The 15,520-nt window shown below is 40.9% G+C and overlaps 1 protein-coding gene across 6 annotated transcripts in view; it reads left to right on the forward strand.

The window, feature by feature from the left end:
- Positions 1 to 7,030: 7,030 nt before the first annotated feature.
- wnk1b (WNK lysine deficient protein kinase 1b) overlaps positions 7,031 to 15,520 on the forward strand; it is a 147,923-nt gene continuing 139,433 nt past the window's right edge. For 5 of the 6 annotated variants that reach the window (XM_050035747.1, XM_050035750.1, XM_050035749.1 and 2 more), the window contains exons 1-2: positions 7,031 to 7,588; positions 12,164 to 13,782. In XM_050035747.1, the coding sequence (XP_049891704.1) occupies positions 12,844 to 13,782 (939 nt within the window). In that variant the 5' untranslated portion in view covers positions 7,031 to 7,588; positions 12,164 to 12,843. The remainder of the gene's footprint in view (positions 7,589 to 12,163; positions 13,783 to 15,520) is intronic. The other variant, XM_050035748.1, reaches the window with a different exon arrangement.

The raw sequence follows: 15,520 nt of genomic DNA on the forward strand, positions 1-15,520 counted from the left end.
AGCAGTGGCAAAACACGCTGCAATGTAACTACTTGGGGCATGAGTGCACAGTCAATATATGTCAATTTAAAATGCTTATTTTTGCCACTGACAGGCTCAGGTTGTTATTATATGTGTCTTACAGCATATGGAAAGGGTCTTACAGGGATTAACCTTTTTATTAAAGGGTAAAATCATTTTTAAAAAAAAACAGAAACAGCCTCGAGTCTCTATTGGCAAACCCACCAGACTCCATTTTGAAAAACAGTAGTTTAATTGTGAATAGAGTCAGCACATTTTCACATTTAGCTGAGTAAATTAAGGGTTTATTTTAATCAAACCAGAGCTGGTGATTGTTGGAATGGTGTGAAAGATGAACCAAGATGGTTTTGTGAGGGTTTTTTGTTGTTGTTGTTTTGTTTCTGTCGACTTTGATAGAAGATAAAACTGCAGTTTTTTTAAATGGAGTCTGGTGGGTTTGACAATGACGATTTCGAGGCTGTTTCTGGTCAAACAAAAAGGATCCTACTCTTTAACAAAATGGTCTATCTCTGTAGGGATCATTTCCTTAATGTTGTCAGACTCTTACAATAGCAATCTGAACCTTTCAGTGGCAAAACAAGCACCTTTTGTGGATGTAAATGAACAGTGCATAATTGCCCCAGGTGGTTACGTTGCAGCTTGTTTTACTGCTGCTCTCACTCAGTACTGGACCAGTTTTAAAAACTGTTGTTACCATTAGTCACTTAGACACAAAAAACATGTGAAAAAAGGGTCCAAGTTAAAAAAAATACAGAAGTGACCCTTTAACAGTCACAGTTTCAAATACATGGTTAACGATAATGATTTTGGTTAAAATACCTTTGTTTATACCCATTAATGTTACATTGCAGCCTGTTTCACAGCTGCAGCGCTTTCGCTCAATGCTGGACCGATTTTTAAAAATAGCCGTCTCCATTAGTCATTTAGACACACAAACATGGAAAAAACAGTGTCCACGTTTAAAAATATCAAAGTCACCCTCTAAATTGTTTGGACCCCTGCTGTCAAATACAAACAGGAAGTCCCACAGAGAAAAATGAACACTAGAGACCTCTCCCTCCTTTTTTAGAAGGAGGAAGACTGATGAGCAGGTTGAAATCATTATCCTGTTTTGATTATTCTTGCCAGAGGCGCTGCAGCTCAGTATCAGGGTGTGGAGATCTGATAGGCAGGTGAAATGTCAGATTATTAACTGTGGTGACATTCTCATGTGCACGGACTTTAACCTTTCGACCCAAGCTAAAAAAAATATTATAAATGAACTAAATCAGCTCCTTATGATATCATATTATAATCTGTAATAAACTAGAGTGATACAATATCGAGACATATAGCATTTTATGGCTGTGTAACATACTAAGTACATGAATATTGTAGGCATATCATATCTTACATGAGGAGTCAAGAGCTTGTCTGACACTACAGGTAATGATGAGGGCGTCAGAGAGTGAGCGAGTGACACACACACTGAAAGAGCGAACACACACGAGGTCAGTAGCATCAGTCAGACAGTTTGACTGTGGTTGCGTCCAACATGACCGAGACGTAAAATAAAAGCATGAATGTGTTGGTTCATACTGCAGCTGCTGACTGGCTCAGGAGGATACTGGAGTTTGCGTCTGGTTGCAAGATTCTGTCAAAGTCACCAGAGGAAATAATACTACTTCCGGTTTGACCTGTCAACATAAGATTATCATTAATGAATGTGTTGCAGACCAATAATTTCTCCTCCTGGGTTTTAAAAGTCATAAATGGACCAGATTGAACAATGTGTAATGTTTTTTTTTTAATTAAAACAACCTTTTACTCAACCTTAAAAAAGGTTTTAAAAAATCCACTAAAACTGTTGTAGCAATAAATAAATAAAAACACTAAAATGGCCATAACTCTCGTACTGTTGTGGCAAAACTAAATAATAATAATCATAATAATAATAATAATAATAATAATGATAAAAACACTAAAATGGCATATCCATATTAACTCTATAATTGTTGTTAACAGAACCAAAAAAAAAAAAAAAAAAAAAAGGTGAGAGGTGTTTCCTCTCCTTCCTCAGCTCTGTTTGTTGGACGCAGCAGGGGCACAGCTGGATGTGTGCTGGATCAAACAGATGCAGACTGCTGCCTCTGCTGTCCTCCATGAAATAATAACACAGGACACACACAAACAGGGGGTGTGGCACGAGTAAGTAGCGTGAGAGCTGCAGGATGTACTCAAACGCTCACTCACATAATATAAAAAAAAAATGGGATTATGTATTCAACAATAGCACTGTTCACTAGATTAATCACACTTAGAGGGGTTTATGTAACTTAATTTTTGGTTGTTCCAAGTGGTGGAAACTAACTGAGTACATTTAGAGTACTGTACTGGAGTACAATTGTGAACTTAATACATTTAGTCCTTTTCAGGTGTTTTTTGAATGAACGATAATGTAGATGATGATTGTAGAGATGGAAGTAGGTTGTTCAAAAATGATGGTCCTTTGTATTTCAGTGAATATTGATGTCAACAATATGGAAAATAAAGATCCTTAGAGTGTCTTGTGGAATATGAGTCAATGTCTGAGGAAGACTTGTAAAAGCCATGAGTAAGATGTACATATTTTCTACTAGGGGGGGGTAAAAAAGGAGGCGGAACTGCTTCAGTCACTAAAAATTCACTGCACTCTACTGAAGTTTCTTTTAACAGCTACTCATCATTTGAGTATCATGCCTTTGTTTTTAGCAGCCCTCCTATTCTTTGTATCACAGTTTACACCATTCCACCTCTTTTATCACTGATTTTTCAGAACTATTAACAATCATACACACCACCTATAACAGAATTTTAATAACTGGTGATTTTAATTTACATGTTGATAATACCTCGGATCCAATGTCCAGAGAATTTTTAAACCTTTTAACCTGCATGGATTTTAAACAGCACGTCACACAGCCAACTCACAACAGAGGACACACCCTGGACCTGGTCATAACCTATAGCCTGTCCACTGGTGTGTCCTCTGTTGTTGACCTGGCTGTGTCTGACCACTACTGTGTGTATTTTAACATCACCAGTTTTAGCCATCAAGAAACGCTACCTAACTTCTGAAGTGGCTGCAAATTTTGTCGAGATTTTACAGAGCACTCCTGCTGAAATTTTACCTGCACCCTGTGATTTTATTGTGGACAATTTTAACAGTAAATTAAAGTCAACACTCGACTCAGTGGCTCCACTTTTAACCAAAATCATAAAAACAAAACCTACACCCCCGTGGAGAAATGATAACATCAAAAGACTGAAAAGAAAATGCAGGAGTGCAGAGAGGAGGCGGAGAAAAACCAAATTGACAGTTCATTTTGAAATATTACGCAAACAACTCAAAACCTACAATAAAACAGTCAAACAGGCAAGAATATCCCACTTTTCAAAACTCATTTCCGATCATAAAAACAACCCCAAATTTCTTTTCTCCACCTTCGATCTTTTAACCAGCACCAATTTTAATAAACCATCCAACATATCAACAGATGCCCTCTGCGAGGACTTTGCAGACCACTTCAGAAGTAAAATCGATGATATCAGGTCCAGTCTTTTATCCCAACAGAATGTAATTTTTAACACACCTGGATCATTGCTTTTACCTGAGGAAACACTGGAGAGTTTTGTCCTGGTTGATGCAAGGACACTTGGTCGAGTTTTCTCCCAGGTAAACCCAACAACTTGCCTTTTAGATCCGATTCCCACATCACTTTTAAAGACATTTTATGGATTCTTTGAGGAACAGATTTTAAATATAGTGAATTACTCTCTTCAGACGGGTGTCTTCCCCGCTGCCTTCAAAACGGCGGTGGTGAAGCCCCTTCTGAAGAAGAGTAATTTAGATCCCAACATTTTTAATAATTACCGACCTGTATCCAACTTACCGTTTTTAAGTAAGATTTTAGAAAAACTGGTTTTTAACCAAGTAAATGATTTTTTAAAAAGAAACAGTATTTTAGAGAAATATCAATCTGGTTTTAGGATGAACCACAGTACCGAGACAGCCCTTTTAAAGATTTTAAATGATATCAGGTTGAATGTTGATTCACAAAAACTCACAGTCTTGGTACTACTGGATCTAAGCGCCGCCTTTGATACAGTAGATCACCACATTTTATTAAACAGACTCAGAAACCTGGTGGGCCTCTCTGGTACTGTTTTTAACTGGTTCAGCTCTTATCTCACAGATCGTTGTTTCTTTGTAAGTATGGATACATGTTCCTCCAGAACGCATGAAATTAGGTGTGGGGTGCCCCAAGGGTCAATTTTAGGTCCAATTCTTTTTAATCTATACATGCTTCCCCTTGGGGACGTCATCAGGAGGCACGGCATCAGCTTCCACAGTTACGCAGATGACACACAGCTGTACATCGCCGTGTCTCCTGATGACACAGGGCCAATTGATACCCTTTTTAACTGCATTTTAGATATCAAGTCATGGATGGCAGTGAATTTCCTACAGCTCAACCAGGACAAAACAGAGGTTTTAATTATTGGTCCTGAAGGCCAGAGAGAGAAACTTTTACCAAAACTACAAGATTTTAAACCTTCACAATGTGTAAAGAACCTGGGCGTCATTTTTGACTCTGAGCTTAGTTTTATTCCACACATCAAAAATGTAACAAAGACAGGTTTTTATCATCTTAAGAATATAGCCAGAGTCCGCCCGTTTCTCTCTCAGGCTAACACGGAGGTGCTGATGCATGCTTTTATCTCTTGTCGTTTAGATTACTGTAATGCCCTGCTGTCTGGTCTTCCCAAAAAGACCATCTCTAACCTGCAGCTACTCCAAAACTCAGCCGCACGAGTGCTGACGAGGACCAGAGGGTGGGAGCACATTTCACCAGTTTTACAATCGCTGCATTGGCTCCCCGTGTGTTTCAGGATCGATTTTAAGGTTCTTTTATTAGTTTTTAAATGTCTTAACGGTCTTGGGCCATCTTATTTATCTGACCTGCTTTTATCATATCAACCCTCGCGGATCCTGAGGTCCTCCGGCACCGGCCTTTTAATTGTTCCAAGAGTTAGAACAAAAACCCACGGGGAGGCTGCATTCAGCCATTATGGCCCTCACTTATGGAACAGCCTGCCGGAGAGCATCAGGACTGCAGAGACTGTTGATGTTTTTAAAAGGAGGCTCAAGACTCACCTTTTTAATTTAGCTTTTAACTGATTTCTTTTACTCTTTTAATTCTTCTATTATATGTTCTTTTTACTTTCTAATGCTTTTAAATGATTTATTTTTAAATCTTTATGCATTTTAGTTTCTAAATCTTTATTTATTTATTTATTTATTATTATTATTAATATTATTTTAATCTTTAACTCTTTAATTTTTCCTAATCTCCACACCATGTGTGGAGTCCACCCCGGTCTGTCTGGGTCGGGGTGGTCTCTGTGGCGGCGCTCCCTGTGGCCGTGGGCTGTAGCGCCTCTCAGTGTGGATGGCTCCCCATAGGTGGTTCTTTCCTCACCTGGTTCCTCAGTGCCCAGCCATGTTATTGACTATATTGACTGTGTGTGTGTGTGTGTGTGTGTGTGTGTGTGTGTGTGTGTGTGTGTTTATATGTGGGGGTGGGAGGGGCGGGTTTTCAATATGTATGTATTATTTTTGTTTGTTTTTATTCTGTGAAGCACTTTGTGCTGCATTTTTAATGTATGAAAAGTGCTATACAAATAAAGTTTGATTGATTGATTGATATTCATACATGAATACGTCATATGCCAGAATATGTCTGGTATGTGTTAAAATTTAAGATTGATAGAAGTTGATATTTTCAAAGAGAGAAGCAGATGATTCGCATTTTTTAGCAGCCCAGAACAATTTTAATGAGAGGATGACCACATTACTCCAGTTCTCAAATCCTTACATTGGGTACTTGTCACTCAGAGAATTGATTTCAAAATCTTGCTGCTTGTGTGTAAATCACTCTGTGGCTCGGCGCCCACATAGGCCTACATCTCTGACATGTTTGTAACATATGAACCTTGTAGGACCCTGAGGACACCTGGGGTTGTATTGAACGTCAGAAGAGTCAGAACAAAACATGGTGACGCAGCGTTTTGTTATCACACAGCACAATCCTGGAATAGCCTCCCAGATGATGTTAGACGAACCCCGACTCTGACCACTTTTAAGTCAAAGCTAAAAACTTTTTTTTTTTACACTGCCTACTGTACCTGTAGTGACTGTAACCTTATTTCAAAACTCAGCTTTAAATCATTTCAACCCTATGAAACCTGGAGCGACATCACTTTTGTTGTGCTGCTTACAGACACCTTTCACAAGTATTTATTCCTTTCATACCTGAGTAAATTGGTTTGATTTCTAAAATTTGGCATAACATGTCCTGCAAATTACAAGAAATTACTGTGAATGCCAGAAAGAAATTAGAAATTATGAGAAAAGAAAGAAAGAAAGAAAGAAAGAAAAACTAGGGGAAAATGTCCCACAAAATGACATTCATAATTATTATCATTATATATTTATAATTGTTATAATTATACATTTAATTAAATTTAATTTAATCTTATTTTATTTTAGCTATTTTATTTTTTCACTGCCTTCTTTTCATGTTTTTGAAAGAAAGTTTCAAAGGGTTAAATAGTCTGTTTATCTTTGCACCTCTAGTCTGCACTTTTACATTTTTAATGGTGATTTAAAAAAAAAAAGTAAATCATTTAGTAATTAATTTGACCTTTTATATCTTTGTTTTTCCTTTTACTTTTTTCTGTATCCTGTAGTATGTTTTATATTTTGAATACTCTATAAAGCACTTTGAATTGCCCTTGTGTATGAAATGTGCCACTATCTAAGCCACTATTTCCCAAAAAATCTCATAATTTCCTTCCATGAATGATAGATGAGATTTTTGTTTTACTTTGATAGGACGCCTCACTTCCGGTATCACCCGGGTTACCGCTGGCTACATTGACACGAGCAACGTTTGTGTGAAAGATCTGCCGTCGCCTTGTCGAGTCATCGCCAGAGCAGAGCAGCGAGCAGACGGAGCCGCCGTCCTATGGCTTGAAAACGGGGAATAACTGTGGATCACGGCGGGTTTATTGCGCCACACAAGCCAAGAGGAGCGACACAGCGGTCACGGACACGGACTGGATGTTGACGCGGATGTGGATATAGCATCTTTGAGTGAGACCGTTGCCGCTTCGGTCGCGGTTGCAGACCCGGACACAGACAGCACGGAGACAGACAGAGGAGAAGTACCAGAGCCGCCGCGACACCAGCGAGCGAACTTGGCTTCTCTGCCCGGTGGGAGGTGTCTGTCTGTCGGCTGCTGCTCACACACCGCCTCGCTGTTCGGACACGGTTGTAGCCTAGCTAAGTTATGTTTCTGTAAATAGCTTCTTTCTTTTTTCTCGGGGTTTTCGGCAACCAACTGTGGCTTTAATGTGACGCACTATACTGACATTTGTGGTGCTGTCGGAGCGGACCCCCTCTGCAGAGGAGTTACAGGCTTTTAAATCAAGTTTTTTCCTCCATATTTCTGCAGTGCCAGCACAGCCCACACCAATGTAAGAGGTAACGGTGCATTTATTGTTTTATTATAACGCTTTGTACAAATCGTGACTGGTTATTGCTTGTGTCTGGTTGTTGCCTGTGGGCAAAGTTAGCTGCATAGCCTCGTTTGAGTTCCTCAACAGGCAGCAGCGGAGCCCTCAGTGCACGGTCTGCTGCTCAGGTTGCCTTCAAAGCCCACTGTGCAGGACACTCTGCATTGCTTTGCACTCTTTACAGCACAGTCGGTCACTTGCACACATATTTATTTTAAGATTCGCAATGTCACATAACTTAAATGTACATTTTGTGACAACTTAGCCCATATCAGCAGTGAGCTTTAACGACTCTCATGCCTCTTTAATTGCTCCTGTGCTCACTTTAACAGGATGAACACCTTTTCTTCATTAAGTTTTAATGAGCCGAGCTTAACGAATGGAATCCATTTAATTGTTGGCATTCACCGCTGATGTGCTGCAGATAACACATCCCTGATTATTTAATTTGAATTCTTTTTTTTTTCTTTGCAAAGATTTGTTTTTATTAACAGATGCTCAGATTACAGTGCAGGAGCAATGCCACACGTGTGTCAATGCTCAGATTACAGTGCAGGAGCAATGCCACACGTGTGTCAAAAAGATTATTTATTTACTGTTTTAAAAGGACTAAGAAACATATCCAAATACATAAGAGGAAAAAAAAATATATATATATTAGATATGAGGATACAAGATTTTGTTTTTATTAACATATGCTCAGATTACAGTGCAGGAGCAATGCCACACGTGTGTCAAAAAGATTATTTATTTACTGTTTTAAAAGGACTAAGAAACATATCCAAATACATAAGAGGAAAAAAAAAAATATATATATATTAGATATGAGGATACAAGATTTTGTTTTTATTAACATATGCTCAGATTACAGTGCAATTCCAAAAATCTGTCAAAAAGATTATTTATTTATTATTTTCAAACGTAAAAGTAAAAGGACAAAGATACATATCCTAAATAAATAAATAAATAAGAGGCAAAAATTTTTTGAATTAGATATAGGGATACTATTACTTACATAATTCAATGATAATTCTAATATTTTTTTTAACATTAGCCACCTATTTATGTCTGAAAAGTTAGTTTGACCATCCAGTTTTGGCCATGCTTGAATGTTTGTACATTATATTTTGCATTTTGTTAACACAGGGAAATGACACCTGCAAAGTAAAGTATCTGTAAAACCAATTTTTCTCTCCAAAACAGAATAAAATTATATAAAAGTAAAGGACAAAGATTCATATCCAAAAACAAACGAGGCAAAAAAAAAACCCATGAAAGATATTTAAATTAGAAATAAGGATACTATTCCTTACATAATTTAATGCTAATTCTAATATTTTTAACATTAGCCATCTATTTATATCTGAAAAGTTACTTGACTATCCAGTTTTGGCCATGCTTGAATGTTTGCGCATTATATTTTGCATTTTGTAAACAGAGGAACTGACACTTGTAAACATAAGGTATCAGTAAAACCTGTTTTTCTTTCCAGTAAGGAATAAAATTATATTTTTGGGGCTATTTCGCCTTTATTGGACAGGACAGACTTAGTGTGAAGGGGGGAGAGGATGAGGATGACATGCAGCAAAGGGCTATGGGTTGGATTTGTCATATGTGGGGCGCCTGCTCTACCAGGTGAGCTCGTGGGTGCCCCGGGGTTAAAATTTAGCTATAAAAGCACAACTCTGATTGGTCCAAGCGGCACACCTGTGATAGCTATGTTCACCTACCTGCCGCGGGAAAATCGGTCAACATTCATGGTAATTTAAATAATAATGTTGCATACTTGACCTTCAGATTATACCTGGCTATTACTGCTGTTATTATAAGTTTTTAAATGAAACTTTAATTCACTGTTTTGGTTGTTTTTTCTCACTGCACTTATGTCACACTCTGTAAGGGAGAGGAGTTGCACCTCACAACACCCCCTAGCTGTTGTGAGATCACCATAAAAACATCTTCTCATAGCTCACTTCTTAAATCAGCTATATGTCTTAATCACAACAACAAAAGGGCACATGATTTTCCACCTGCAGCAAACAGTTGAGTGAATGACTTCTCTTAACCCCTGGAACAGACAGGTACTATTAAATGCCAAACCGGGATAACCTCAGGAGCAATCTAAAACCGGTTCATCACACATCATACTACACATACTAAAACACCATATAAAGCTAAACAGGGTAGATTTTCTCTTAAGGAGAGGTAGAAACAAGCAGGTAAATTGCACCTGGTGGCTTTAAGGCAGTGTGACCTCCTTAGTGCTAACCCTTCACCCACTTCCCTTAATTGAGACACTATACAGTAGCCTGTGGGGGCCAAATGAAACCTTCAGGATGAATTTAACCCAGTGAGATTTAAAAGTATAATCTGAACAATAGCATGTGTCATTTTCTATATTTGCAGACAAATTTGACTCTTTAATGTATGATCCTTTTGGCTCTGATTATGAGATATAAAGCAGTTATACACCATCTGGGTTGACGCATGTGTAATTGGTTATTGCAGTTTACAGACACAGTTATAATCTGTGCAAAGTCACTTAGTGCCATTTAAATCTCCATTCATAGGGAACAAATTTAAAGGAGCAGTGTGTAGGATGTAGCAATTTGCAGTCAGCTGAAACTTTTCTTGTATACCAAGCGTGAACTCACGGTTACGATTGCTTCAGCGTTCAGGAGGTTTTTACCGGGAGCCGAATTATCCGCAGAGGTCTCTTCCTCTCCAAAATAAACAGACCTGGTGATTTAAACCGGTTAAAACACTGAATAAAGCAGTTTCACGTTAAAATAATGAGCCTTTTTTTCAAGAATGTTTGGCTCTTTGCAGTGGGGCAGCGAACTGCGGTAGCAGTCACCAAAATGTGAACATCCCTTTATAGAGCCAGTGTTTGGTTTGTCCGTTCTGGGCTACTGTAGAAACATGGCAGTGCAACATGGCCAACTCCATGGCAAGGACCCACTCCTTATGTAGATATTAATGTCTCATTCTATGGTAACGAAAACACGGTGATTCTTATTTCCAGGTGATTACACACTAAATAAAATATACCTAATATATTCCATTTCAGCCAATATATCCCCCTAAATCCTACACACTGGACCTTTTAATTAATCATGACAGAGTCATACACTTGTTCATTTCTGTGGTTCTGTCTCTGTCGCTCTGAGTGCCTCCTCTCCCCTGTCATGCTAAGCTGCTGAATTGCCACAGAGAAGCCTAACCTCGAGGTCAGCGCGGTAGTGGTGACTTTGGGCTAAATTTGGAGCGTGGAGCAATTAGGAGCTCACTCTGCTGCATCACTCCCCTGCATTAACTACACTGGGGCAATTTGGGGGGGAAAGGTTGGGATGGGATGCAGCTCTGTCTCTCGTTAATGAGCTTGAATTGAAGATTAAAGGTCCAGTGTGTAGGATTTAGGGAGCTATATTGGAAGTGGCATGTACTATAATTTCCTTTAGTGTATAATCACCTGAAAATAAGAATCGACATGTTTTTGTTACCTTAGGATAAAGCGTTTTTATCTACACAGGGAGCAGGTCTTCATCCGCAGAGTCTGCCATGTTTCTACAGTAGCCCAGAACAGACAAACCTAATACTGGCTCTATATAGGGGCATTCATGTTTTTGCTATTTTGTGCTGGCCACTGCCCCTCTGTGACTAGAATAACTCTTTCAAATGTCAAGCTACTTTATTAAGTGCTTTTACCGCTTTAAATCATAGGGGTCATTTGAGCCTAATAAAATCTCCTGAACGTCTGGATCTCCAGTTATCAGTGACAAAAGGTGAGCACACATTAGCAGATGCTGGGCTAGCGGCACGTCTGTGACACGCAGGGTCGTAAAAACACTGATTCTCTTAACATGAAACTGCTTTAGTCAGTGTTTTTTTACCTGTTTTAATGAGCAGGTCCGTTTGTTTTTGAGAGGAAGAGACCTCTGCAGATAATTAGGCTCCTGGTAAAAGTCTCGACAAAACACTCAAGGAAACCTACTTGGCAAATGGGAGAAGTTTCAGCTGGTTGCGGTAGTTTTTTGGGTGCCCAAAGTCTGGCAAAATCCTCTAACAGCGAAATCTAGAATAATGACTTGCCTCAGAAAGCCCTTTAATGAATGTGAATACTCTATTTTTTGGTGCATGAAACTCTACTTCTTTAGTTTCACTATTTCAATCCTTCCCAAATTGTTTTGGAAAAGAACATCCAAATGAGGATATGATCTCTGCTTCGGGGTTGGAGGAGCTGACAGATGTGTCAACTGCACCCAAAATTGTGGCAGCATTTGGCTGATTTTTATTCCCCACCCTGTCTCTGTCATTCATCCCGCTGATCACTGGCCAAACGCTGGTAAAATGTTACAGTATCTGGCAGCTTGGATGTGCTACGAGCCACTTTGGCAGGGGGTATCATTCGGGGGTCCCTTGATGTCGGCTGGTTCAAATGTCAAGTGAAAGCAGATGGTGAATTTTGTGATTTATGGTCAGATATTTAAAGAAAATATAGTTTCATCTTACAGGTCTCTCCCTTCTCTCTTTTTATTTCCAGTGACAAGGGCCGAAGCAGATCAAGCTGGGCCAGGCTAGGCCAGGCTAGGCCTACCTAGCCCTCTGTCTGGCCTTACCAGACAGGCCAGCGACCTCTCCAGGGGAGTCCTATCTTCAGCGAGCAGAGGCGCCTGCTCTTACAGAAGCTTCACCAGACCTCCAAATCGAGCTGTAACAGATTGGATTCCAATCATATTTTCCTTTATCAGCCTTTGGGAGGCCACGCTGGTCTGTGATATCTCCAGTCCTTCCATGTCGTGGATGTCCCTCTCTGGATGTTGGCAACAGGATGGATTCAGGTGTTAATTTGACGGTTGTCACCACATTGCAGTGCTTGCACCCCCCCTCCTATCACTGGCTTTCATCCCTTCCCTCCCCAATCTTTAAGCAAAAGCCCCTGCCTCTCTCCTGGGGCTTCCCTGAGCCCTGCACAGAAGGGCCTTGTAGGAACTCCTGGTTGTCTTGTTGAAGCACTTGACATTGCGAAGCGAAAGTAGAGTTACCCATCCCTTCTTTTTTTTCTGGAGTTGCATCTGAGGTTATAGGGCTTTCATTTGAAAAAAAAGAGCCTGCTAGTAGAGATTTGTCTTGTACACATAGGTTGGTGTGATTACTCAGATAAAATAAGTCCTTATTTATACGTACAGAATTCCTTTGTTGTGGTCTAAGCCTCGTGGAAGAATGTCTGAAAGCAACAGCAAAGCAGTGAAATTCATTGCCCCGACCCCCCCTCCTCCCTCTGCTTCCCCCTGTCCATCACCCCAGACCCCCCATAAGAATGTGAACGGCTCTGCTAGTTCAGACTCGCATGTGGTGGAGAAGCTCAGCGGACACCCAGAGGTCCAACGGCGCCGCCACACCATGGATAGAGACTCAAAAATAGCCGAGCACCGTTTCTTCCGCCGGAGTGTCATCTGTGACTCCAACGCCACAGCTCTGGACCTGCCCAGCAAAGCAGCTGTGATACTCACCTCACCACCGGACTGTGAAGGGCCTCCCACCTTCTTCCCTCCACAACCCTCGGGTCCTGGACCTGGGGTTTGCGAAGTTGAAGGTGGGGAGGTCCAGAGAGGTCCCTACATGCAAGGCTTGGCCCTTCAACCTGGTCTTGGGCTCGTTGGGGCAGTTGCAGAGGCGCAGATAGAAGATGCCGAGGAAGTTTTTAGTGAGAGCAGTATCACAGTTCCTGTTCCCACCAGCAGTATTGTTAAAGAACAGAGCGCAGAGGGGGCGGTAAAAGAGCCCAGCCCGACAGTATTGGATGTTACTGAGAAAACAGCAGGCAAACAGCCTGACGTCACATTGCGTCCCAGAGGGTCGGAGGACACACAACAGGTAGCAAAAGACGGGAAAGCGACAGAACATGTGAGCAGTCCGACCGAGGAGAAAGAGAAGGAGACGGAGGAGGAGAAGGGGCTCGCCAAAGCACGGGCGGAGCAGAGGGAGGCCGAGAAACGAGTACAAGAGGATATAGAGGAGGTGGAGACAAAAGCTGTGGGGACTTCACCAGATGGGCGCTTCCTAAAATTCGACATCGAGATCGGAAGAGGGTCGTTTAAGACCGTGTACAAGGGCCTGGATACAGAGACTACTGTGGAGGTGGCGTGGTGTGAACTCCAGGTGAGTCCAGACTCATAAAGCTGTCACCTCTTCAGCGTCTATGCTCTGTCTCCTACTGATTTTCTGGCTTTAATTAAATGTCATTACGTCCCTGAAGTGTCTTAATTCCACCCCAGCAGGTGCTGAATTTAACTTCTTTGTATTATTTCTCGCACGTCCTATTTTTACCTTTGTGATATGTGAGAACTTCCTGTGCGCCCAGATGCTATCTGTAGACACGAGATCACAATCTGATTGAGATTGCAATACTGGTGCAGATTACATCCTGGCTGAAGTTGATGTTTTGATTTTTGCTGCATTTCAACAAAAGCATGACTAGTGTAGAAGGGCTGACGTCCTACCAGCAGGCAGCAAAGTGCAACAGAGGGGAAACATTTCATTCGGATGTTTCCTATAAACAAGATGGTTGTCTGTTATTTGAAGCAGCAACAAGGTCGCTCATGCTCAGAGCTTTGGTTTGCAACAATTTGTCTCACTTTTAAGTTGAGTTTAACTGCACATTTCCCTTTTTGGTTGTGTTGAGTTGAGGTTGTATTTCACTGTATGTGGATGTGATGCCGTGTTACACTGACATCACAATAGCTGTCATATTTGTTTCCCAAAGATGCTCAGACTGTTATTTTTGCCCGTGAGTAATGGATTCCATGTCTGGAAAATATTTGGTTGGCTTGTCGTTGTGTTTTTACAATATTGACCTGTACCTTTAGCAGCTCCTCGGCCAAATACGTAAAATGTTGAAACACAGTTGTGAGTTTTGGTCACTGTGATTTTGCAGGATTGACAGAACAATCTGGCAAACTAAGGAGGTATGGTGCAACTCTTGTGCGTCACTGTGGCTCAGACTTTTGTTATTACTCACATTTTTGTTTTTTTCATTGCCACGTCCCTGCAGTTCACCTGCTCACAGTCTCTGGTATTAACGGTTGATTTTTTTGAAGTGTATGTGAACGGATGCTGTGGTGCAACCGGCTACCGCTACCACGAGTTGCATAAATGACTATTAAATGAAGGAGAGGATGTTGAACATTAAAGGCATGATAAATAAGTGTGAATCTGCAGGTTTGATTTCCTGATGTGCTGTTGCAGCTTGATATCTGTAGAATGTAGGATGAATTTGCAGGACAGTGTGTCCTAAAGGGTAGAGAAGTTAGCTTATAAGAGGAGAGTTCCTTGTCAAAATCCCCAGACTGTCTGGGAAATTCAGGGTACTGAAAGTGAATAAGCAACACTGGTGCATCTCTCACCCACTTGTCCCAGTTAAAGTGACCTTGAGCAGGGCAGATCACTTCCCTAGTTGCTCCAGTTTGGTGTCTCTGTGGTTATAACTAGACTGGTGACACAGGGCAGCAGCAGCTCAGTCTGTAGCTACACAAAAGCTAACAAAAAAAAGGCTGCATCTTGCACACTGTGTGAAACATGAGACAGGATGGCACACAGTTCACCACAGGATGCTGTTGCTACATTACGGTGCACTGATGCAACTTCTGCAGTGAGTGTGTGAGTGTCTCGGAGCGATAGAGGGTTAAAAAGTGCGAGCAAGAGACGTGAATAGGAGTTAGATAGGTGTTGTTGGGAAAGGTGAGAGAGCGTCTTCGCAGCTCGCCTTATTGACAAGCACTCACAGAGACGGTGCGTTCAGTAGTTGGAGATGTAGAATAAGAGTCAGTCATATGACACTCGGGGCACTGACTGAGCTGAGGTTTTAGTGGAGGAAGAAAACAGTGACATGGACTCATGT

This window comes from Epinephelus moara, chromosome 23 (assembly GCF_006386435.1).
Source record: "Epinephelus moara isolate mb chromosome 23, YSFRI_EMoa_1.0, whole genome shotgun sequence".
NCBI lineage: Eukaryota > Metazoa > Chordata > Actinopteri > Perciformes > Serranidae > Epinephelus > Epinephelus moara.